The sequence below is a fragment of the Euwallacea similis genome, chromosome 2 (assembly GCF_039881205.1).
Source record: "Euwallacea similis isolate ESF13 chromosome 2, ESF131.1, whole genome shotgun sequence".
NCBI classification, from domain to species: domain Eukaryota; kingdom Metazoa; phylum Arthropoda; class Insecta; order Coleoptera; family Curculionidae; genus Euwallacea; species Euwallacea similis.
In genome coordinates this window covers 5599961-5625493 of record NC_089610.1, presented here as the reverse complement: position 1 = coordinate 5625493, position 25533 = coordinate 5599961, and the positions used below count along the sequence as shown (strand labels likewise).

The 25533-nt window shown below is 35.7% G+C and overlaps 5 protein-coding genes and 1 long non-coding RNA gene across 11 annotated transcripts in view; 3 read left to right on the top strand and 3 right to left on the bottom strand.

Moving 5' to 3' along the window:
- The window catches only part of LOC136415640 (cubilin), a 62199-nt gene extending 52276 nt beyond the window's left edge, over nucleotides 1-9923 (top strand). For 2 of the 3 annotated variants that reach the window (XM_066400333.1, XM_066400323.1), the window contains 13 exons: nucleotides 552-578; nucleotides 1535-1746; nucleotides 1802-2009; nucleotides 2063-2271; nucleotides 3075-3303; nucleotides 3354-3550; nucleotides 4383-4611; nucleotides 4670-4899; nucleotides 5083-5256; nucleotides 5309-5438; nucleotides 5576-5757; nucleotides 8754-8918; nucleotides 9189-9923. In XM_066400333.1, coding sequence (XP_066256430.1) covers nucleotides 552-578; nucleotides 1535-1746; nucleotides 1802-2009; nucleotides 2063-2271; nucleotides 3075-3303; nucleotides 3354-3550; nucleotides 4383-4611; nucleotides 4670-4899; nucleotides 5083-5256; nucleotides 5309-5438; nucleotides 5576-5757; nucleotides 8754-8918; nucleotides 9189-9271 — 2275 coding nt within the window. In that variant the 3' untranslated portion in view covers nucleotides 9272-9923. Of the gene's footprint in view, nucleotides 1-551; nucleotides 579-1534; nucleotides 1747-1801; nucleotides 2010-2062; nucleotides 2272-3074; nucleotides 3304-3353; nucleotides 3551-4382; nucleotides 4612-4669; nucleotides 4900-5082; nucleotides 5257-5308; nucleotides 5439-5575; nucleotides 5758-7143; nucleotides 7299-8753; nucleotides 8919-9188 lie in introns of those variants that run through there. The other variant, XM_066400342.1, reaches the window with a different exon arrangement.
- A 389-nt stretch (nucleotides 9924-10312) lies between these two features.
- LOC136415736 (uncharacterized) lies at nucleotides 10313-15328 on the top strand. Its single transcript, XR_010752643.1, has 2 exons — nucleotides 10313-10789; nucleotides 10850-15328. It is a non-coding gene; the product is annotated as an uncharacterized lncRNA (long non-coding RNA).
- Nucleotides 15329-16296: 968 nt separating this feature from the next.
- Nucleotides 16297-17401, bottom strand: LSm1 (U6 snRNA-associated Sm-like protein LSm1). Its single transcript, XM_066400487.1, has 3 exons — nucleotides 17171-17401; nucleotides 16895-17079; nucleotides 16297-16740 (listed from the first exon to the last, which is right to left on the bottom strand). Exons 1-3 carry the CDS (start codon nucleotides 17220-17222, stop codon nucleotides 16567-16569), a joined length of 411 nt encoding a protein of 136 aa, XP_066256584.1. The 5' UTR covers nucleotides 17223-17401; the 3' UTR covers nucleotides 16297-16566.
- A 195-nt stretch (nucleotides 17402-17596) lies between these two features.
- Nucleotides 17597-19190, top strand: ubl (Ubiquitin-like protein 5). 2 transcript variants are annotated; one of them, XR_010752641.1, is made up of 3 exons: nucleotides 17597-17904; nucleotides 17985-18374; nucleotides 18434-19190. XR_010752641.1 is itself a non-coding variant. In XM_066400505.1 (2 exons), exons 1-2 carry the CDS (start codon nucleotides 17727-17729, stop codon nucleotides 18026-18028), a joined length of 222 nt encoding a protein of 73 aa, XP_066256602.1. In that variant the 5' UTR covers nucleotides 17597-17726; the 3' UTR covers nucleotides 18029-19190. The 2 variants fall into 2 exon arrangements, 1 of the variants encoding a protein (XP_066256602.1); XM_066400505.1 differs by having other exon boundaries at nucleotides 17985-19190.
- Nucleotides 18472-25533, bottom strand: part of LOC136415717 (succinate dehydrogenase assembly factor 2-A, mitochondrial-like) — a 115556-nt gene continuing 108494 nt past the window's right edge. Inside the window, exon 6 of the mRNA XM_066400474.1 lies at nucleotides 18472-18857. The gene's annotated coding sequence lies outside the window, so the exon portion shown is untranslated. The remainder of the gene's footprint in view (nucleotides 18858-25533) is intronic.
- Nucleotides 18472-25533, bottom strand: part of Uck (Uridine-cytidine kinase) — a 112330-nt gene continuing 105268 nt past the window's right edge. The window contains exons 2-7 of one of the 3 annotated variants that reach the window (XM_066400412.1): nucleotides 25186-25476; nucleotides 24835-25091; nucleotides 23661-23806; nucleotides 23495-23592; nucleotides 23200-23248; nucleotides 18472-19888 (exon numbers count right to left, since the gene is read on the bottom strand). In XM_066400412.1, the coding sequence (XP_066256509.1) occupies nucleotides 19722-19888; nucleotides 23200-23248; nucleotides 23495-23592; nucleotides 23661-23806; nucleotides 24835-25091; nucleotides 25186-25386 (918 nt within the window). In that variant the 5' untranslated portion in view covers nucleotides 25387-25476 and the 3' untranslated portion in view covers nucleotides 18472-19721. Of the gene's footprint in view, nucleotides 19889-20051; nucleotides 21707-23199; nucleotides 23249-23494; nucleotides 23593-23660; nucleotides 23807-24834; nucleotides 25092-25185; nucleotides 25529-25533 lie in introns of those variants that run through there. The other 2 variants (XM_066400403.1, XM_066400423.1) reach the window with 2 other exon arrangements.

Genomic DNA, 25533 nt, shown 5'->3' with positions numbered 1-25533 from the left:
AGTTTTAAATTCTTGGAACTTTTCAATCTCTGGCAATCGCCCAATAATCTCTCACATCTGATGAATAACCTAATGCGCAGATTGAAGATATTTCAATTCATTGAACAATGAACAAAAACCTTCATTCAATACTTTTCGTACTTGGAGTAATAACATTTTAAAATTTTGTTGGTCTCTCAAGGAGGTTCGCAGCTTTTGAGATGACTCAACACTCAATCTTCCTACTCATCTAATGATATCTAATGAAAATTTAGATCATTTTTGCAGTTAAGTTGCTGGTTCATAAGTGAAACGTCTCAATTATTATTATCTACTTTAATTTAAGCAATTGCAGGTGTATTGAGCTCAAAAACAATTAGAGTAGATGTAGCAGATATCTTACACTTAGATGTCATTTTGTAGTTAACAAGCAAATTAATTCAATAACCAAATCACTTGTTTTACAAATAGTTCTTCTCTTGACCCAATTTTTGAATTCCGGGTTGGTTATTGGATTAATGATATCCATTGAATTTGGACTTGACATGTTTTTGTGTTGCCTGCTGCATCAGTGGAGCCGCAGTTGGAGACCTCCCTACGTGAGTACCTTTTTCCCTTTTTAATTTTCATATCGTCGTTCTTCTTTCTCTTTACTTTACTTCCTCGTGCATGCCATCCTCATATTGATGTACTTTCACGACTAATCGTCAAAATACGTCATTATTTAGCTCAGCTTTTAGACTGGTTATAGCAAGTACATAAACATGGTATTGATTTACTGTAGTGACTTCAGACACAGAGGTCCTTAAGTTATGTATTGTATAATATTATATAAATTACAGTTTAGCATTAATATGCTATTATAATAATTATATCAAATCTGTTACGATAATTAATTTAGATATAAAAAATAATTTGTTTTACGAGTTATACCAGGCTTCAATGTCTAAAATATTGAGGATGTATGCTATCTAATGTTAGTATGTAGTGTATTAACGTAGATAATCTACTTTAATTTAATTTGCACTTTGCATGAAGATGATTTCTCTCTCTACATTACTTCGCTAAAGGTGGAAAAGTACAGTTTGCAAGCAAAATGCATTTGAAAGTTAAAATGCCCTTAGTAGAATCTAAAGTTTTATTACTTATTCGAGTTAAGTATCTACCCTTATCTAAAGTTTTTAGCATTTAAACACACTGGATTTTTGGATTCCAGCCCCGAACCTTTACATCTTCAAGTTTACCAAGGTTAGGTTACATATTGTAAAAGACCAATAATATCGTATCTGACTGAAGTTCTCAGTATTTTCTCGTAAGGGCAACCTAGGTTGTTTCAAATCTTAGGTTAGTCTGGATGAATCCATAAATATTTGATAAAACTTGATAGGTTCTGTAGGCTGCACAGCCTTTAATAGATTGCTCCTCACTACTTCTTTCTTACTAAACTTCAACTGTAATTTCTAGTAACTATAATTTCTCATTATTAACGGCATGTAAAGGAGTATCACCAAGGAAAACTAGAAAGTATCTTGCTAATTGATTTATCTTACTTCAGATGCGTGCACGAGTACATGGACATCTACTCGGAGGTGACGCAACCCGAACAGAGCGAGCTAGTCAACTCGCCCTTCGGGGGACGCTACTGCGGCCCCATCCCTCCCCGCACCAGGGTATCATTTTACAGGACCCTCGCTTTCTCCTTCCATTCGGATAAGAACGCATCTGTGCCCGACCTGTTCTCTGGACGGTATACCTTTATTAACGACTGTAAGTACCAAGAGACACGATGGTATTAAGAGAGTATTTACGGGATTATTTTTAGCCGAATTCGAAATAGGCGCCCCAACAGGAGCGGGGCCATGCAACTTCCTGGTAAAAGGTGCCGCCAAACATACAGGCAGTTTAGTGTCCCCCACGTACCCGGGCGCATACCCCAAGAACATGTACTGCTCTTATCAGTTCCTAGGCATCCCCGGCGAACGCGTTAGATTGGAATTTAGGGATTTCGACTTGTTTTACGGGGGTCCACAGTACGTCTTGAGGTAGAAAATTGACGGAGATGGTAAATAATTGTTTTTTTCAGCTGTCCATTTGATTTCGTGCGCGTCTATGACGGACCCGACAATTCGTCGGCTATCATTGGCACGTATTGTGGTCAACAGCGTAATCTGGTGATCTATTCGTCGGAGTCGACGCTCTACGTTACATTTGTCACTTTAAAACGCACTGCCAATACTCAAAATAGAGGTTTTAAAGGGATTTTTGAGTTTTCTAACTCTTTTACCAAACTAGGTTAGTCCTACTTAACTCGAAAGAAGACCCAAGAGAGGAATGATGCTGGAGCAGTGAAGTTATACACTATTTTCAGTTAAAACAAATTGAGAACAACATTGACTAAAAACCATTCGTTCGGTGGAAGCTCTAAGCTGGAAACTCCAAAAATCATTTAAAATTGGCAATATTCCAAATCAGTGACGGTTGTACGTCCCTCACTGACTTTTTGCCGCTATGTAACAAAAACTTTTGGTTAAATTCAATTTGAGTTTTAACGAGGTTTGCTGCTGATTCATCATGAGACTTCGGTGACCTCGACGTAAATGATGGATATTCTCGGTATTGTCGAACCAAATCGAATTTTAAAAGTGCGATTTTTACCTGTTTTTGGCTTGGCATAACCTCATACGGCACTCGGTGGATTTCTATGAAATGAATCATTTAAGTCTGTATACACTTTTTCAATTTTTTCCAAACTTTCCATCGCAATTTGGTATTTTTTGCGAGCAAAATGAGAGGAATTGCGAAAACTCCATTAATACTGATAACCGAAGCGTTATTGTTTCGTTTCCAAAACCTTCTTGACCACTTTAGATATTCACCTTTCATACATCTTCCTGGGCTCAGAAGATTGCTATAAAATTGTCACTGAAACGTTAACAAGGCAGCTCCGTCCGAACCTTTAGTAAATGGTCAATGTTATACTAAATTAGATTTAACTAAAAATAGTGTGCAATTCCACCAGAACAACAGCAACCTCACTTGTGTGTGAAGCACACCTCCCAAGTAAAATAAGACAAAGAATCTCACCATTGTTTTAGATTTTATAAGTAAAAACGATGGAGAGCACATACGGGGGACAGAGTGCGACCAGCGGATCTTTAGCAAAAAGGAATCCAACGGCTTTGTCTATAGCCCCAACTACCCGTTCCCATATATGCCTAAACTAGTCTGTAGATATTTTATCTACGGTATGCAAAATGCTCAATATTTAGAAAGGGTCCGATTGGAATTTTTAATGTTCGAAATCCCCAAAGGAAATAAGGGAGAGTAAGTTCCTACAACGCCATATTAGACGAATCTTAATCACTGGGTTTCAGTTGCTCCGATGGCTATCTGAAAGTATACCTAAAAGGGCAAGAAACTGTAGACGCCTATGATAAGTTCGACCATGAGCTATGTGGCGAAGAGGCTAAACCTGTGACCATGGTCTCAGATGGTCCGCGGCTGCTGATGGTGTTCAGTTCAGGAGAATTGATGGGTCGGGGCTTTAAAGCCAACTATACATTTGAGACTGGTGAGTGTGGATTACCTCTTTTGACTCTAAGCCGTACAATAATGATTCTCAAAGATTACATCTTAGTTTTAGAAGTAAAATCAAGAACGACATGAAGTGACAAAATGACTTATAGATACAGGATTATTAAGGTTCAGTGCTTCTTATTGAGATTTCGAAAACTACAAGAGATCGATTAAGTTCCTATCGCATGCACGAGAAGCGCTAAGAGAGGCTGATTATTGGCTGAGATATTTTCTGATCGAATCATGAGTCAAACAATGGAGATATACGTTGGCCGGCATGTTCTCCATATCTATCCCCATTGGATTATTATATTATATATGGACAACTATAAAAGACTTCATTTATAAATCTATTCCCACTGATTAGAATTTTCGAATTTTAAAATAGTACATTCTTAAATTCCAAATTTCACAACTTTTCAACCATCTATAAATATTTTGGAATAAAATCAAATTACGCATATTCTATCACCCTGTAACCACTATGACAGTGCCTTCAAAATGAATACCTACATCTGCATAAGTTTTGGCATCATTTTACAGTGAAGCACTATAACAAGAATCTGATTAAAACCAACTTTCCTCCCATTATATAAATTTCCAGTTATAAACGAGCCAAGCCCGGCCATTGTTTCTTACTGTGACAAAACATTTGCATACCGTATAATGGATGTGAGAGAAACTTTTTGGCATCTGCTCTGAATACTGAATTCTAGATTTATTTAACATAAGGGGGATCGTTACGGATTATTAATTCTTTTAACTCGTGAATAGGACTATTTGCGGGTAATAGTCAAATAGGGAAATAAGGGCAATTTCTCTTTCAGAATACCGAATCCCAGGTACCGCAGCTCCTGATGGCTCATGTTCGTTCACGTATCGCAGCACCTCGAAGAAGAAAGGAGAATTCAATTCACCCCGCTATCCCACCAACTACCCCAGTTTCACCAATTGCACCTACTACTTCCTTGCCACTGATAACGAGCAAGTGACCCTGGTTTTCGACAATTTTAAAATAAGGGCAGATAATATTAATGATAGTCTTGGCTCCTATGGGTAAGTTATGTTACTCAAGAAATATCATTTATTTGACCCGAGGAAATACTTTCTATAGAGCTGAAATATGCCAAGAAGACTGGTTAGAGATATACAACATATACAGGGACGGTAGTGAAATAATTATCGGACGGTATTGCCACGTGTCGGCTCCAGGTCCGGTGGAATCTAATCGAGGAGCTATAGGGCTGAAAGTTCTTCTGCATGCTGATGACACCAATGTCGCCAGTGGATTTAAGGCAAGGTACAGCTTTGAAGTGGCCAAATCTATATTTGGAGACTGTGGAGGTGAGTCATATTTACACAATCGATTTCTCTTATTGTCTTTAATGTGTAGAAAAGGCAACTTGAATTTAGATTTCCCACTAGATACTGACCCTGTGCCTGAATTGACATTTTTTCAAAATTATCGAAATAATTTATAACTAACCTGAACTAACACATGTTACTCTCAACTGAATCTCGTTCCAGCCAACGTGAGTAGTTCCGACAGTGGCCAAATACTGAGTCCGAATTATCCTAAAAACTACGACGCCCCCAAATTCAACCAGGCCTCGAAAAGCTGCAACTGGTACATCAGTGTTAAACCCCTACATAGAATCCTAGTGGTATTTGACAAGTTTGCAATTGAAGGAAAACCAAACGGTGAGTCACCTCGATTGAAAAAGCGACTATTTTCAAAGTTCTCGTCTTTTAGAACGCGGGTGTCCAGCTGCAGTCTTAAGAATATGGACAGACACTTCCGCTCCTGGTGAAGAACTTTGTGGGGAAAAAGGTATTACCGAAAAATGGGAATATATTTCAACGTCCAACCAAATGCGACTAAGGTAACTAAGATAAATTTACTATGTAGTAAATTAATTTGGGAAGTAATAACTATTTAATTATTAAATTAATAATAAAGGTTAAAAATTCCCCAAGTATTGATTAAGTAATTAACTACATATGAAACGTTTACCTGCAGCTTTATCACCGCTGATAAGGCAGTGGGATATGCAGGCTTTCGAGCTTACTGGACAGAAGTGCTAGATGGACCATCTTGCGATGAATTCCAGTGCCAAAAGAGTCTGTTTTGTATACCATTTCATCTGAAGTGCAACAATGTCCCCAATTGTGGAGCCTTAGACGATTCAGATGAAAAAGACTGTGAGTACCATCTGCTTGAATACCAAATTTGGTTTTTGTGCGTCATTGGTTGAATATACAGGGTGTGTCAACAGGGTTTAATAGTTTAGAAGGATTTGTGTTACAATTGAGTGCATTAGAAAAAAAAAATAATAGAAACAAATTAAAAATCAAAAAATAATAAAAGAAAAGAAAATAAATTAATAAAATAAAAAAACAAAAATATTTGCTTTAAAATATTATGTTCGACTTCAGAAACAATTCCAAAAAATATTCCATTCTAAACCGTTCAGCCCTGTTTTCGTACTCATTTCAATAAGATAATATATATATCATAAACTTGCGAGGTATTATTTCCTTAATCTTTCAGTTAAGATGGCGGTAACTTCCATGTTTAGTAATTTATTATAACATTATTTCTGTTGCATTGCACGCACGCAAGGTAATTATAATGTTATCTGTTTAGAGAGATAAATAAGATCTAAATTGAACTTTCTACAAAATCCTTTTTGCATTCACTTTTATCCATCTTTTTATCTCTCCATTCTTACGCGTCGGCTGTCAGTGGTGGCGTTCTTTTTCGATCTGCCCGTTGAAATATTAACTGTTTTTATGTAGTTAGAACTCTCAGCTACAGGCTGGTTTTGCCACTTCAGATAAATCTTTACGCTAAAGTTAACTTAAAACTTAAACTGGAGTAGTGAAATCGGCCTTACGAATATTTATGTCCAAGGATTAATTTAAACTTATGTTACTTATTCTTTATTTAGCTCTAATGAAATCATGTACCACTACGAATTGGAAATAACAGAAATTATTGATCATTGATAGTTCATAGTTTTTTTAATTGGGTGAGAAATAGACCCATCGATTTTAATGATTTTTAAAAAATGGCCATCAAAGTAGTTCCCTAAATAGTATATGATCACTTGATGAGAAAATCAAATTCTTTTGCATATATAGGGCCCTCATGATGGCCAACGAATCTTGGGAGTTTGAAATAGGAAACTTTTGAAGATCAAACACAGATTTTCTATTTGTTTTTAATATTCCCCCGTCTAGAGGACTCACAAGAGATTTTTAGGTCTTTTTAACATCTTCACATTTAATAAATCAAATTAATTAAAGTAATTTTGTCTCTTCAACGAGTATTTAAATCTCAATTATTCTTGAAAAACCTTAAGGCACCACTTGAAAATTATCAAAAACTAGAAAATAATCACTAAAAGTCTCGAACTGAAAATTAAGCGCAATTTTCATGTCTCACGATTTCCATTTTCCAATCCTTGGAAACTTTCATATTCATAGTTTTGGCGGAAAACCCTTTGGTGGTCTTTTAATGGATAATTAAAACAAGAGGGACGACTTTTGACATAAATATCGTAACCGAAGTGTGTGTATGTGCAGGTGGCGCGGCGTCGCGGGTCGACGCGGCGGCGGCGTCCCGCGGGCGGCGCCCCACCTGGCCGGGCGTCGCCCCACTGGCCGCGCTGTTGCCGCTCTTGCTACTCCCGTAGCCGTCTTCCCGCCCCCCGCTCCTCGCTCATCCCGCTAATCTCTACGTGAGTCACTCTTAACTATCTTCTTCTTACTTTCGCATTTTGAACACTTTTGAATGAACTACCTTATTTTGAGAAGTTATCGTAAATGGAAACTATTTTTTTCATGAATTTTACTCGAGCTCATAGGACCGAACAGCCTGAATCGTATCGGATCTTAGCAGTGACAGCAGACTACAGACTAAATAATCGGCCGATAGTTCAAATGAAGAAATAGCATCGGCTGGGTGAATCGGCGCAGGTTATGGCGAGGTTTATGTATGTCTCTATAAGCGGCCGACTAAACTGTCGGTTGCGAAAAGTCTGTAGCCTGCGATATGGATTAAGGCTCTCTTTGGGCCCTTTTTGCCGTCTTTTGGTGACACAGATTTCGACGGTTGTATGATCACAATCAGTACGGACTGATCGGTATTGCAAATTCTCTTTCACAACTTTGGAAAACAAATCGGCAATTGGGAAATCATAAAGAAACCACTTAACACCTATACGATAACTGATCAACTGTGATCCCCTTGCTGGCTGACTTAACATGCCTTCTGCTTTGAATGGTGTTTGGCCTAGCTTAGATAGATGTGTACGTCATAAGTTCCAATTTATATCATTTTCATTCATGTAGGCATGCAACATCTAAGTTACAAAAATCCTTGGTGTAATGAAAATTGGGGAAAATCAGTTCAATATTGAGAGGCCCCTAGAACGAATACACCTCCACACATCTAGCATCTGCTAGTTTATTCACATGTTAAATACGTATTTGTAAGCAAATTAAATGTGTTTATGGAGTATTTTTGTGGAGTAAAATGGTGTATATACTATCACTATTAAAACGTGATTCCGCCCATGCCAAGCCCAGGGGGTCTTTGAAAACTATTGACAACATTTAGATTCTTCTTGCCAAAAACAAAGTTTAAACAACCCTCCTTAGTCCAAATTTTGTTTGAAAGACCAGTTACTGATACCACGTTTTCAAAATGACTTTTAATATGATTTAACATTAATAGATTTCAAAGGGACTTTTGAGGGCATGAATATCCCCTTGTGGGGAAATACTATAAGTGCCCAGATATTAGAATCAGCTTTTACTATGATCCCTTAGGTCCGAAATATGAAGTTACTCTGATCGAACCTGACTTCACAGGCATTTTCATGCTTCTGAGTAACCGCTAATTCTCTTTTGAGAAGTTTTAAATATCTAAAAAATACTCCATTTTCAATGTTATACCTCTTTGTACCCGCTTTTAAAACGTACTAATCGATGTTTAGGTTGCATGTTACACGGATTTCATTGATTAAGAATGTAAGAAGGGCAATTATAGCTCTGACTAATTAAAAGTTATATTATTATCGTTGCTTGGAACTGCTCATTTGTTATAGATATGTGAAGCTTTCACTTTCGCCTTTTAAGCATCGATACCATACAAGACATTTCTTAGCATTGCAAATCTCCTTCTGTTCCAGGCCAACCTCCGGAGGAACCTCAAGCTCCCTTTCGATTGTCCTGGGTGGCTATCATGGGCGCCATTTTGTTAGGTCTTATATGTTTCTGCGTCATCTGTCATAGGAAAAGACGGCGGCGTAGGGAAAGGGAAAGGGCGATGAGACGCAGTATACATATACCGGTAGGTACAGGGTGTATCACATAATGTAAAAATGTTTTCTGTTTTCATTTTGTGAATTTTTCTTTGATGGTAACTCCACAAAAAATCTATATGTAATAGTTTTTGAGATCTTGCTGACCGGTCTATCGGTACTTTTCTTCTCCTCCATCTATTTACATATGTGAGATCATTACGAACAGACGAGGCATCTAATGCATTTCTCTAGACTAATTCTGAAATTTCCTCACAAATTTATTACTTGATGAAAACTAACTTTTGTTTTTTCAACAGGTAGCCATTCCAGGAACTTCCAGACAACAGGTGCCCCATTTCTGCGAGGAGCTGGGCGAACGGTTCGCGTCCGTCGATAGTGTCTGATGACGGCTGTTGCCGTCGACGGCGAAACGTTGGTTCTTCAGGTGCCTCTTCGAGACCACCAGACCTTACTTCACCTTGACGAACACCGCCGACTGGATAAAGGAGCGAGTCTGATTCGGTTTAATATGGTGTTGTAGTGAGTAATGTCGGTCGGTACAGTAAGAAGAAGCGCGGTTTTGAATATACCTATAGATTGTTATTTGTAAAGGTGGACGGTAGGATAACAATGGGGACGGCAACCACATTTTCGATATTGCCGAAGGGAAGAAGGTGATATCTATGCCATTATGGTCTTCCAAACTTTCTTAAACTGGCACTTTGTTGGTTGTTAATGGACATATGGAGATGGTAGAACGGTAACTCGATTCAGGTCTATCGGCTAAGTGTCGGCATGGCTGGTACAATTTTAAAGAATGTTGAATATCTAGGAAGAATTTTTGCTCGTTTTCCTGCACTGTAGTCAACAGACTTTCGAATCGGATCTATTTGGGGCAATATCGAAGGTGCACAGACTTTAATAGCCAATGGCCGGCAGAGCCGTTTGAGCAGAGGAGCCCTTAAAATTATTTACTTATTGGTCATTTCCTTTAATTTTAACAGTAATTGTTGCTTAAATCAGATCTGAAAATCGTCGGCAAATCCTTGGTGAATCTTACGAACGATAAGAGATGTTCAAAGCTAAGATTAAACGCAGTACAATTCAATGAAATGTAGAGGGTGCCTCGGAAACATTACCTACGTGGTCGGAAAACTTAAGGCAAAGTCGATCAATTTGCAGTTCAAGAATATGCCGTTTTTAAATTTCAAAATTTACTAAAATTTTGATAAAACTTCCTTATTTTATCTTCAACTTAATTTGGCAAAATAATTTTAAATAATTGACACTTCGTTAGGACAATTTTTCTTTTTCAATGTAGCAAGGTCATATTTAAAATCCGACGTTTCGATTTTCGGCCACCATCATCAACTTTTTTCTCATGGGCGCCATTTTGGATATTCACATTTTTAAATTCAGTTTTTTCTTCTGATTACGATGTTAAAATTCAGGTTTGCACTTTGGTGGAAATATCAAAATAAAATTCCCCAAAAATAAGTTTCCAATGGGGAAAGATCTGGTGAATACACCAGCTGACGTGTCTCCATTGTTTGAAACGATTCTACCGGGAAATCTAATTGACCTCGTATCTTTTATGGTTACCAGGATCACCATAGTAATGGACACCCTGTATATCTCGAAACAACACTATATTTCAGTAGATTCATTAAAGTAACTTTTTTCGCTGTAGAAAATTTCATACATTAATGTTCACAGATACAATAAAGCATTCCGTGCTATTGTTTGCGTAGTTTTTTCTTGTGAACCTCTATTCGAACCAAACGAATTGCTTATAGTTAGATGGACAATCAACAACTACCCTACTCAAACTGCCCTTGCCGGCCGGAACCCAAAAGAAATATTAACTTATTAGAAATAAACATTTTTACCGACACGTTTAAAATCTTTTATATACACTAATGGTAAGTTAATCTAAATTTGAATCTTTTAAGGATAAGTCGTGCGTAGTTACTGTACTTTAGTGATACGAGTGAATACTGGAAATTAGCGTCATGTGACGAACTGTTTGGCGGTGAACAGTGATGTTAACAAGTAACGTTTTTAAATCGAAGTATAACAAAATATAATTTTTTACGTTTCATTCACTCGAAATACGCAATAATAGATAGAATTGCACTTATTCGCACAATACGTAATACAGCCCAAAATCGCGGTCATTTGGTACTTGTACGGGCCCGCCGACGTCTGTAGTGATCCTTCCTGGTGACATGGCCCATACGAGCAAATCTAGCGGGTGCTTAAAGATAAATAATTATAATGATATTTTATTTTAACAACGAATTGATAAATCTTCCTAAGTGCGCGTAAGACAAGAACATTCCAACTCTTATAGCGGGAAACCAATTCTACTGCCGTGTTGAAGAACTTCATTCGCTTACATTAGTGAATTGTGTGCTAAATGATCACGGAGAACTCTATCCGGTGTGTTGTTATTTATACTAATATAAAATATTAATAGAATTATTACAAAATGACTGAAACTAAATAGTTTTGTTAGTGTAATTTATGGTTTACAATAGTTTCGCATTCAGTGGCGGTTGGAATTTAAAAAAAGAAAACGTTCAAAGGAAAAATCTTTGAATGTTAAGGACTAAGATGTAAAATAACAATTGAATATTTCAGAGAAAAAACAGGCAATGCATGTTTTTCTTTTCGTCATTCCTTTACCTACATGCAGGTTTTCCAATACTGAGGAATTAGGGGAAAAAGTGGATCATTTTCTAGGATATATTATTTTCACCCTGCATGTATTTACATCTCGTATCCCGCTAACGAAGCAACTTTTGAACGTAATTTGTGCGGCACATTAGCCTTAACTTTCGGCGAAAAATGCGAAATTAAAGATCCGCCAGTGCAAAAACACCAACTTCATTAATTTAAACCCACAATTTCTGCCTGAAAAAAATCGAATCCAACCGCCGCAGAGAAACCCACCGAAACAACCTCCAGTTCGCCCTACGAACTGCTATTAGCTATGTGTTTTGTCTGTAGTCCAATCAATTAATTAATTACTCCTAAGCCCATTCTGTACAGATATGATATATTGCGAAGCATGAAGGTATTTTATGGTAATGCTAATTTTCAGTTTGTATTTTCGAACTAAAGGCATCAAAACACCAAATAACTATAGCCCAAAATCATTTATAAATGTATCACATCTGGTGAATAATAACATAGATTTAATTTCTTATAGCAGTTCAGTGAATCTCAGTATGTACCCTATTTCTCCTATATTTGGTACTAGATAGACCTAAAGCATATGCAGCGTGCTATTGACTTACACGTTCATGAGTCCTGCTGTGTACATTCTGACAACAACCTGCATTTTGAATGCAACATACCCTTCATGCAATATTGAGTTACTTTTACCCAGGTATTATACCTTTAATACTTTGTTTCTTATATACCTACCTAGGCATATTATATAATAAAAACTAAATAATGTGTATGTAAAAGTGTCTGTGCTAAAATTGTAGAAAGAACAGAGCGATTATTATTCGAAAATTGCTTAAATGTGTCCTAATAAAGTTTTGTTTGCATTAATTGGAAGAATTGTTACACGAAAAATTTGGTTTCTCAATGTCTGTTTGTTCCTTTCTATAGCAAATTAATTGTGTATTAATGGTGCGATGATGAATTCGCCTCTACGCAAAAATACTTACTTTGAGAGACAAAACACCAAGTAAATAGATTTTAATATAAAAAATTAAACTATGAAAAATGTAAGTCTTCCCGACGATTGTTACGTTTATTCATTAGGTATTATCATCTGCTAAAATGTAGTTTAATAACACGATAGTGTAACTGTACTAATTTTAATTACTGTAAAACCAACTCGGATATAATAAAGGGAATTGACGAAAGACCGCTAAAGTGCACATTTAAAGCGTTGTTTTCGGATTTTTCGCACCTCTGCGTGCTCTTGCCAATTCCAATACAAACTTGGATCTGTGCCACTATTTAGTTTAACTTTTCAATAACACTAAGAAACACAGGGTACTTATATTAAAAAACGGTATGAATAAATCATATAGGTACAGTAATATTTCCCCAAACTGACCCCAAAATTGAACCAAAATTAAATCGAAATTTACCAAAATTGAACCCAAAACAGAAAATTGAAAATGTTTCATGGCTAATTAGCTTTGGGCTTGAAAATATCCTTGTAAACTTATTTGGGTTAATTAATTTGTGTTGTTTTTCTTAGGTATCATTGTGCCAATTACTGGTAAGCTTGAACCACAATATTTAGATAACCCTCTCATTTTTGCACGAAACAACACATGTAAAGCGCCTAAATCGAATTTATCCTTCAAGCTTACCAATAGCTGTAATAATAATAAAATTTATATTTAATAGTTCCATTAAATCGTAGCGAAATTGCACCCTATAAATTATTAATATTTAAGGACCCACATATTGTTACTTAGATTGACATTTATAGATTATTGTTTTAAACGATCTATTAAGGTGAATGTTTTACGGTGATTTAGATTTATAGAAATTTATTTATGAGTATCGCAGTTTACGTGCATGTAATTGAATGATTGAGATCGCATTTCTGTCCACTGCTGGTCGTCAAAGTCCATGGGCATTCTCTATACCGAAAACGTGGCAATAAATCAGCCTTCTCGGCCGCTCAAAGTACCACTGGAAATATTTTTCATTATTGTTTACGTGTAAGACATTTAAGCCGTGGCCTAATGGAACTGCTTCCTGGGGCTTCGTCCACAACTGCGGTGGACATTTCGTCAGCATTTTCAGTTTAACTGGAAATTTAAGGCAATATTTCCTTTACTGCCATTTTGCGTCCTAAGCCTAAAACTTTCATTTTAATCGGCGCAAAATTAAAAAGTTTTAAAGGTGAACCACATTTCCAGAGACCCAAGGTATACGCGGTGCCCCAGGTTTTACGATCAGAATTGCGGAATTAGTGACAAAAAGGTGGAGACATAGATACTAATTTTCATAATTTGTGTTCACATAATATAGCTATAACAAGCTCGTTTTGGGTAACATTTTTTCTGTTCTACCGTAAGGGAGATCTGTTGACACATGAAAAATAAACCGGAGGCACTTAAAAAATAAACTACGGGCACGTATAAATAAACACACTCGTGAAGTACAAGAAAAGCTTTTTTTGCTTAATTTGCCACTCCGTTGGAAGAAATTTATTGCTTCTGGTTCGTTTCGCATATGATTTTTTGAACAGCTATCTTGTTGATATTAATTACTGGTTTATGGACACCAACACACACAATCATTTTTGATGTGCAACTAGACATCACCACGTCATCGGAAAATCATTGAGCGCATTGTCTCGTAAACTTTGATAATCTTCACTGGAGCAGTTCAGGTTTCAGTGCACTGAATGCAGTGAAGATCGAGTCAGAAAGCAGTTCCGTTGGGCTAAGGAATATCAATGTTTGAAAAATATGCCCAACTTTATTAAGAAAATGATAAGTTTACCCAAAATTCAAAACGATCGATTCTAGTATTAAAAATTTCCTGTCTAAGCTCCCTACTGATCGTTCTCAAAATAATTCTAATTTTGGTCGCAAAATTTGCAATTAAAAAGTACACTACAGGCACATAATGAATAAACTACGAGCACGTAAAAACGGACTGGGGGGGCATAAGAAATAATCTAGGAGCATAAAAGAAAAGGTGGTGAAATTTATTGTTCACTAACAAGAACAACATTTGCAGACAGAAAAAACGAACCTCCAAAGAGAATAACTTATTGCCCTAAATGTACCTTTTCCTTCTGTAGATCTTTGCTTTCGCTCTTGATTTTATGAGTTAACGCGAACGGAAGGGCTTCGACGACCGACACAGTCAGATAAATAACTTCTCCTAACACACCAAACTGGCTTTTATAACACCCTGTACAATCGCGATTTTTTAACTCGTAATAATTGTTAATAAGTCGAAATATTGTAGTAGCCCCATTTGGGGCGGACACGAAGCTAGGCTGTTCCAAGACACCACTCAAAATTCCCGGAATTTCACACTGACAGTTATGTCAAATAATCCCCTTACAAAACAGAAGCCTTCTTGACCGGCCTAGCTTCTACCTCAAAACTGCCTGCTTTAAACTGGAAAATTCCTTTCCAGTTTAACGCGGACCGTAGCATTATCTACACTTTTTTCTGAGGAAGGTTCTATATTGTAGGCTAACAGTAATGTTTGTTGTTATTATAGATTTTTTAAAATTAAACTTTGTGCGGCCTGTGTCCCTTTCCTCAAAAAGAAGTATTAGGAAGACGATATTGTACTATTAAATTTCGAAAAAATAATCCACATCTCCATATGTTATTTGTTAAATTTAAAGCTGTTAAGTACTGTTAAGAGTTAATATAATCGGTCGCGATCTGTAACATACTATATCAAACTGCTCACAGCGACTAAACGAATAATGAAAATGTAATTACACAGTATGTTTATGGCATTTTTATTTAACCTTCGCACTTGAGTTAATGGGAGGCTGAAAGCGCTCCGAAACATGGGCATACAAGACAGTGATCAGGACATTAAAAATTCAGGGAATGTCCACTGGGGTATCTACCTCAGGTTTAAGCCGGATTTATAGCTTTATAATATAAACCGTGAGAATTAGCGCAAGAATCATAAAATTATTAGTTATTTCGATAGTACTTACCCCTGCACTCCAAACACATTTAAAATAAGAATTTTATAATACACAAAGTTACTCACACTGAACCCACAGAAAATATGGCGTATACCGATTTCAAAAATGTTTCCAACTGTCAAATTGTCAAATTAAAGTCATTGGATGGTTTTTGACGGTTGGAATCTCCCGCGTTTCGGATCTGGAGGGCCGTGGTATCTCTCTCGGACCGTGATCACTGTCGAATGTGGACGGACGGAGTTCCTATATCGAACCTGGACTGGTATCCAACTTTCGACCCTATCGGACTATAAAAAATAGATGGCATACCATATATGGCACAAAAGTTGACGTGGCAACGGCGTCGTCCGCCGTAGAACATTATTGTCATTATGTTTTAGTTTATGTGTGAGGGCGGACACGTTGCGCGCTCAGGGTGGTACGATTGTAATTATCCAGTCCATAATCTTAGCAGTCATTTTTGTATGTCTCTAAATATCGATAACGTTTGCAAAGGACACTACGTTTGATCTTTTGTGTCAAAATTATTGACAGAAATCTAACTGTATCCAACGGGAATATTATTAAACCTGATTCACAATCTTGGTACAAATAATTAACATCTGTAAATCTGGTTTTCATATGACTAAACTGATGTGATTTCATTATTACAAGAATCCTTTATTTATAAGATTATAATTTTAAAAAATTAACACTTTGTAGCATAAAACATATTATTTAAATACATAAAATAGAGAAATAAGCAATCAATCTCAATACATGTCCTATGCGTCTATATCATACATTTCAATTTGCCGTTTATTTTAGCATTTTCAATTAGTTTTTCCTAGAAAAGTTTTGTCACCAAAACGTCATGAAAGGTTTTCGTCCAAGCCCTTAATAAGGGGCAAATTAAGAGTTTTACCTGAAAATAGTGTATAATACCACTCTTGCTGGTGTGTGAGGCACTATTCCCAAAAATTAAAAAAGAATGAATAATCTAAATATGTTTGAAATTCTTATATGAACAATACGCTTTCATTAATTTCAATATAAGTCATCATGAACTAAATCTGCACTAATTTGAAGTCCTCGTTCTTTAAGAGATTTTGTTATAAGCCTGTGTTTTTCAACTTTTGATTCTTGTTCTTTTCTTTGTGCATCCAGAATTTCATCCACTGATACTTCAGTAAGTGGTATTTTGTCTTCTTTTTCAGTGTCCTGTAATAGAATTTACATAGGTATAGGCAAGGAGCATGAATTATTGATGTAAGTATGTAAAATTAAAATGATCCAAAATGTAAAGAAATAATGCTACCCAACTGAGCTTTTTAATTCATTAATTTTGGTTACTGGCATCCAGTTCCCTACTTACAATTTCTCCAAGTAGCACAACATTTTCACCTCTAACAATAAAGACCCCTCTAGGGATATCTCCATATTCCTTGCCTACATGGATACGTTCAATAGTTCTATGTAGTACTAGATTGGCAAACTGATCCACACTGCGTAAGTAGCCTATCAATGTTCTACCATCTCGTAGTAGTACCATGAGTTTTTCTGTGAAAGAGGATTACCAGTGAATCGGGATTTTCTTGTGAGAGTTCTTTGTAGAAACCGTTGGGAATTTAAGTTGTCCCATTCCACTTACTATCCAATTCGTCAAGTAAATGAGCAGTTCCTTCCAGTTCAGGTTTGTTCATTTTTTTTTCTCGATAATGTCTTTTTTAGCCAAATGCTGTGAATAATTAGTTAGGAATTTAATATTTTAATAACAAATAAATGTCACAACCATTCACACTTTCATAACAATAATAATCAGGAAAGTTTCATAAATTTGAAGACTTTTTAAATATTTGCAGTGAGTTTTGAGTTCTACTACACATTACGATCAGCTGCCGTTTCCATCAACTAAAGGCGCTTTCAAACACACATCCTAGATCAAATGACCAATAGAATACCTTGCTCCCGTAATTCAGTTCCACATGCTTTCTCTTATTAATTTCCATATTATACTGTTTAGCGTCTTTGTTCAACAAATAATGAGTTCGTTTTATGTGCTCCGGTCACTGTCACCGTCAATCAAAAAAGTAAACAACTAAGAAATTTTTGTACTTTTGAGGCAAAAACCTTTTTTACTTTTTTCCAAATATTTAATAAGTAAACGATTCGTCACTCGACGGAGAATAGAGCACAATTTCGTGAAAATGATTGAAATAACCTGCAATGACAGATTGGGTAAAAAAGTAAGGGTGAAATGCAACCCTGATGATACCGTGGGGGATTTGAAGAAACTCATCGCAGCTCAAACGGGAACGAAATGGGATAAAATCGTGCTAAAGAAGTGGTATACCACCTTCAAGGATCATATACAACTGCAAGACTGTATCCTTTCCTATAAGAGCACTACATATTCTTGTATCAAGATGTCGACTTTGAATAAGTTCCTTAAGTTCTCTCTACAGATGAAATTCACGATGGCATGAACCTAGAACTTTACTACCAATAGAACATCTTGTCATAAATTGAGACTTTAATTAAGAATAATTAAGAGTATTTACATTGTAATTCTTTTGTACCTTAAGATTTAGGTTAAAAAGCTAATAAATAATGTGGTTATTTCTGTTTATTATACTGTGTCATAATTAATGGAACTTCCTGGTATGTTAATTCTTCAAAAAGGGTTTGAGTGGTTTGTGAATTTTTTGATCTAGGTCACCTGTGTTTGATTAGAAGCCATGGGAGACATTTCCGATTGATAGGAGACATAACCGAGGAAATTTAAGAAACACCCTTCTGCAGCTTCTTAGCAGCTAAGGATTTTCAACCTAATAGAACTTCCCCCTTCTTGTCAGGTAACTCATTTCCACTCTAAATTTAACTGTGTTCCCATGTAAAATAGCTGATCTTTCAGGATTTCAACATGTTATGAGTCCAGTCAATTCAAACAGATTTTTATTAACAACAATTTTATTTTACCTTTCAAATAAACATCAAAACAAAACATTTGTAGTTGGTTTGTAGCACAGATTATACACATTCAGAAGAATTTTTAAAGCTGTATAGAGTGTAGTTTTTGAGTTATGTGTTTCCTAAATGAGCTTCAGAAATAGCAACTTCCATCAATTTGAATCAACACACTCAAAAAACACACCCTGTATATGTAATGCCTTTTAAATTTATGTCGTTCATCAAAATTTGCAAGAAGTATGGTGCAGAAAGCCAACAAGTGCCTCACCAATAAACAGCTTGGATGATAATTTTATCCCATTAGATTGATTTGATGAATAATCTAAATTTATTTCCTTGAGAGAATTTAAGTTTCTAAATATGTACTACTTCCTATCACAGCACAGTGGTTCAATTATGAGTTTTATAAGAATGTGATGTGCAAAGTTTCACAAATCTACAGACCACAAGCTTTCAGAATTAAAAATTCACATCTTGATTAGAACAGGTAATCGAATTTGTATCTCTACAGTCTTCTTGGGGATAGATATAGATTTGTGATACCCTGTAGTCAGATAAAATATGTATAATAAGCTGAAATGAATGTGTATGATAATTTATAAAATTATGAATATGTAACTTAATAAGTCAAATGAACAGGTTCGATTTGTTCCTAGTGACATAACAATAAAGTAACAAAATATTTGTATGTTCTAAATAGGTACAGTCATTTCTTTGCAACGTAACTAAGAGCAGTTAGTTAAAAACTATAATGAATGAAATTGTTAATGAATAATATTGATACAGAACAATCCTTTGGGGTTCAATCTTTGGCAAAAGCGTATGAGGCAAGATAGAATAACCTATTTCTGGGGATAACAGGGATAAAAGCGAATGAAAGTAAGAGCATTTGAGTGCCTAAATTTCCGAATAACTTAGGCACTCAGTCCAAAAATGAGCACGGAAAATACTAATTTCTCAGTGAAATAACGTTCTAAGATCCTAAAATTTCGATCTACTAAAAACATTTCTACACATTCTCTTTGTAACATTGCTCTTATTACTAGTGAGTAAAACGTAAGAATTTTCACTTAGTAACACAAAGCCTAAAGGGCAGCATGCTATTAAGAAATATGCCTAAAATATAAATAAGCGAACCAAGATATAACTAAAAATAAATAGCAAAAAAAACTTTAAAACAACCAATAAGTAACATAATAAGGAAACAAACAGGCTCTGGCGTCTACTGGATCTTAATGTGGCCTCTTAACGACTCCTTCGCCATTAATGGCGACTTTCTTTGAAGGGGACTGAGATGAAGTAGTGTGCAGCTTCACGAGCGGTGAGGAACCATCTTCAGAACTGCGGTTCTTATTGGAAAGAAGTTCCCGGATATGCTGAACAATGAGATCAATGGCAACTGGAAATAGAGACACATTTTTGCAGGTTCTTGGCAGAAAAGCAATTATGATATTTCAGTAATGTATACGAAAACGTTGGGGTAAATTTGCATATAGAAATCGTGTTGTTCACACTTTTCTTCTGTAGGAAGGTATTCTGAATGAACAACAAAAAGCGGAGACTTCTGGAAATAAAAACTTTATATTGAGAATTTCACTATAATTATTTGAATTACATCTGTTGAATCGCCTGAACCACAATGCAACGAAATATCCATTTACAACAATTGTACAAGTACATCAATACGCAATTTACTTCTCTACTTTTACATGTAATCGATAAGTAAATACATCTAATCTACAAACGAGTGAGAAGGAATTGAAATGTGTGTAAAATGTAAAGTCGAACAAAACTATCACAAATTATGTGCCGGAGCAACTGTAAAGGGAATAACTTTATTTATTGGGTCCCAACAACGTTCAGTGTGCGAAAATTGAATTCGAGAGAAGATCGACCATAGAGCCCTGGATATTTTAAGTAAGAGAAAGTGCGCCGTATCCTTGCTTTGATATAGGCAGACTCGCTATCCAAAACACTGTTTATGCCATATCCTCCGTGATAAGTAAAGTCGAGAATGTAACTTCGTCAATGAGATTGTGTAGGGAATCAACAATGATAATATATATGGCATTCCATGGGAGAAAAAATTATTGAACAATGCATATATATGTATATATACGTTCAGCAGTTATTTTCTTCTAAGCAGGTGCATGTGTAATTCGAATGTGACCTTAAAAACTGAACAGTTATCTCATACAGGGGCAATATGTCAGAATTCTAACACCTTACTTAGAAGAAAGTATGGTCTGAACATGTTTTGTATTAGTTGTCCCTTCAATTCCAACATTTTCACCTTCGACAGTAGCTTTACTAATAAAGATATAAATGAGCTAAAATTCCCATTTTTTCTTTAAGACCTCTATAAAATTTGTATAATTTACTTCCTTCCTTGATACTTTCGAGATATTTTTCAATACATCTATCGTATTTACGGGGCCCAGCATAAACACAACTGCATTGATGCACTCAATGCACTATGAGAAGTGAATTCATGCAAATACGTAAGCGAATATTCTATGTGAAAATCGTAAAAACGCATATAAAAAAGTGTAACTTAACGTCAAAATTCTTCAGTTATAAATGTAAAACATCACAAATCAATACTTGATCGTGTTCGGGGATATTGTGTTTCATTGACTCGGGCGTAGGGGAGATATGTCGAACCGAGGTTAAACTTGCTTTTCCTGTTTCTGAATTGAAATCACCGAGTATAAACGGATGAATACTTAAAATACTTAAATAAAATCACGGTCCGAAACACTATTGCATCACATCAACACCGAACTTATCGGGTTTTATACTGATCACTTTGGTATCTAAATACCTAATTTATTTCTTTGGTACTTAACCAAATTATGCGAATAATCGAAAGCGGCTTCAACTTTCTAAGTGCGAAACGAACGAAGTCCTGGCATCTTTACCAAGAGGATAATACCTATGGAAACGTTGAAATAAAGACAGAGTCATTGGTCAGTTTCGCGATTTCCAAGGAAATAATCTTCCAGCTAAAGTTGTCAGGACACTGATCTGGTGGCCCTAGGCCGGACAAATGTTTACTGTCATTTTTAAATTCAAATAAGCGATCGAAAATATTTTGTAGTCAGTTTACGATTATTTAAAAGCGACTAGTGCTTTTCAATATTAGCGCACACTCCATTCTCTCGAGGTCTCCCCTGTATTTTGTCCTTGATATGGTGGACGATAAGATCGATAGCCACTGCAACAAAAAATACCAATGAGTGACGAGAAATGTGTTAACATTTAATTGGACATGGTAAATGCATGCTCGATGATACACGACAGTTAACATAAAATGTATATCCGAAATCTACCATGCAAAGTATGTTTGAACGGGGATTTTATGGTTTATGCTAGTTCGCCACATGGCCCCAGTTCTTTATGTCAACATATCTGAGAATGAAGAGGAGAGATGTGCAAGACGAGACAATGACAAGCCTTAAAAATCGAAATTTTGGCCGGTTCTACCGGAAAATAAATGATCCAAAATAAGCAACAAATTATATACCATTTTAAGAGTATACATGGTGTATTAAGACATTTTTAAATTATCCTTATCAGCTATAAATTTTTCGAACCTTGCATACAACTTGTAGAAGCTCTCAGATTTTAGGACACTCTGCTTACTTTAATTGAAAAAACACTCTCTTGAAAAGGAACCAATTTTTGCGGATATATCAGAAGTAAATATACTGGGTGTTTTCTCATTCATGATGTATACGAAACATTAGTACACATATTAACCATTATGCAGTGTCTATCTCTCATATCGCCTCACATAAATAGGACACTTAGTCAATCGATAAAACCAGACATGGAACAATATGCAGCGATGATCAATATTCTTAATTACGAGTAACGTTAAAGAAAACACTCTACCTATACAGGGTGTTCCGGATGAGAATGCTTTTTACAGGCATCTCGTAAACCATTATGTAGAAATGATGTGTGAGATCCTAGCACATAATTACAGTCACCATTTTGTCATTAGACCTAATAAATTACAGGTACCTACGTACTTTGAGAACCAACCTGATCTAATGAGACATCATACCGAATGCTTTCATTTGGTTCTATTCACTAGGAAGCTAGTCTAAGTTTAAGTTACCTAAAACCGTAAAGTACCACCAAGGAATGCCAAATTTTAAGTACCACACAGCAGTGTTTTATCCATACTGCATGTGTTTTATGTTGTGAGAAAATGCCGTTTTATTTGTTTGATGGGAAAAATATCAATGGGCTAATTAGACTGATCTTGGGTGATGAGTCTGGTCTTAGATTTAGCCATTTTTTGTATGTTACCCAAAGTAAAGTTACAGGGTTTTTTCCAGAAAATGATGCATACAAGCAGTAATGATTGAAGGGGCTAATGTATGTACACAAGGTCTACTTGTAACTAATCACCAGTTAATACCAATAATGTGCTGAATGTGACAATTTTGTTACCTCCACGTTTAAAAATTCCTAACGGCGTCCAAGTCTTCTTGGTAATAAGACTATTTGTATTATACAGTGTGTCCAAAAAAAACGATATCTGAGGAATATTGAAAATCATACTATAACATTGAGAGATAAATAATATTCCAACTTGAACACACTGAATAGAACTACGGCAAACACCAACAATTTACAACACCCCACCAACAATTCTAAGACGCAAATAAGCGAAAATAACATAAATTCCGCACTTACCATGGTTATCAGCCCCTCTAGGAATAATAACATCAGCAAACTTTTTTGTCTGAAAAGAATTAAATAAGGATAGTTTAGGTCATATTAGGTTACATCCAAAAGGATAACAAATCACCTGAAACAACTTAGACCCAGTTGTATATTGTACTAGAACTGGCACTTGAACCATCCTCAATAAAATCAATTTGACAACAATACTACTTCTATGGAATGATTCAAGGACCTGTGTTGGTTTAACTGAACCGATTCTCAACAACTAGGCCTTAATAAATCATTAAATATAATCTTCACTTACTGGTGAACAGAATTCTTCAAAAGCAGGCTTCACAAAGTTCATGTATTGATTGAGTACTTGATCCAAATCCCTGCCTCTTTCTTTGATGTCTCTTGGCACTGATGGGAATAGAAACATATTACATTTGAACTGTCATACCTATCTGAATTAGATGGGGCAAAATTACCTCTTCTGGCCAATCTAGTGTCAGAGTCTGTGTCAACAAATAATTTCATGTGAAAGAGCTTCCTGACTTCAGGAAAATAAAACACCAATATGCCTTCAAAAAGTACAACATCAGCAGGGTAAATTGTAAGAACTTCATCTTTTTTCCTGAAAAAGTTAATTTCCTTCAAATTGGCAAAGTTAACATAGAAGTAGTAGTAAGTAGTAGTAACATACTGTAGTAATCGATTATAATGAGGATATATTATTTTCACACTGGTTTTCTATTGGATAACTGGCACCCAATGAGTGATTGTTAAAAAAAAAAAACGTCGCAGTAGGCACTGAATCATAAATGTAGGGCGTAGATTAAGCCACTTATTATCTACCATTTGCAGAATATTTTACAGAGTTACAAAGTACATAGTTACATGGAAAGAGAACTGCATTTTTACAAAATCAGTTTAAAAATGGTTTTGCTCTGTTAAAACGAGATCAAGGATTACTATTTTACAAAAACCAAATTTATATTTTGGTACAAACTTTACCTCCTCCTTTTATTTATTTTGTGGGTGAGGCCTACCTACAAGAACAACTGATCATCAAGTAAAACTCCAAGAAATTTACTGGTTCTAACTCAGTGTCATAAAACTATCTCAGGGTGAAAACTGCAGATTGGGTGTTGGCCTCATCAACACTCAGCTGGTTTGAGGCAATCAATAGCATACCCTGTCCCAGGTTTTGCCAGACAGTTGATTCAGTGAATTAGAACATTTTAAATTATTTTATGAATGTTGTTATTTCATTCATAAATAGAACCACTATCAGTACAGGCCAGGCAGTTATTAATGTCATTTATGTAAAGGAGAAACTGTTAGGGACCCCTGTGACACCCTATGACAAATACCAAGACAGTGTGACCTTTTATTTTGACTTTGTATCTTTTTTAAACTGTATTTTGTGTTTGTATGTTAACACCTTGCAAAACTATAAATGTCAGAAATGTCTCACAAGAGGAACAAAAATTAATTTACTGAATTCTTAATACAACAAGAAGACTGGCTCTAATAGTAATCTTCACAGTAAATGAAATGAGAACACTTATACTCAATTCAAAATTTAATTTAAAGTAATGGTAGAAATTGTTTCTGTATCAACTATAAATCAATAATCCATGCCCCTTAAGGTGTACTTACAAAGTATGATTTTTGTAGTCATAAGTAGGAATATGGACCATTTTTCCAGCCAAAATATCAGTTAAAGTATCTTTTATCAGAGTCTCATTAAATGCATCAGGATGGTCAAAGTTAAATTGACCTTTCTCAGCTTTGGCAATTTCAAATGGTGTCAACTCTTGATAGAAGCTGTCCTGCGATATGCAGACAACTTGCCGCTGTTTATTGTCAATAGCTGCTTGTCCTAGTTTCTCCATTATTCGTTTGCAAACTGTACTCTGTGATTTGAGAGGACAAGTTAGGTTTACAGCAATCTTTGTATCAATGTTGTGCTTTTTTTAAATAGAAACATGCAGCTATTGCATTACCTACCTTGCCACTTGCAGTACCCCCAGATACTCCTATTAAAAACGGGGTATGTGGCTCTATGCCATTCAATTTGGGCAAGCCATTCATTTTACAATCGCTCATTGCAACGTGGCAGCACAAACAAAATCCTGCAGAGTAGTATGTTGTATTTGCAGTACACAATCTATAGTATCCTGCTAGTCCTGTATCGTGTACATTTAGCATATACGAGGAATAATGTTGGTTTTTCAAAGACTAATATAATTTTATAATAACAAATGGCGAACAGTCATTTAATCCGCAAGTTTTAGCAGACTTTTTTTACAATACTAAGCCCAATATCAAAACATTTTTAGACATTAAATTTGTGAT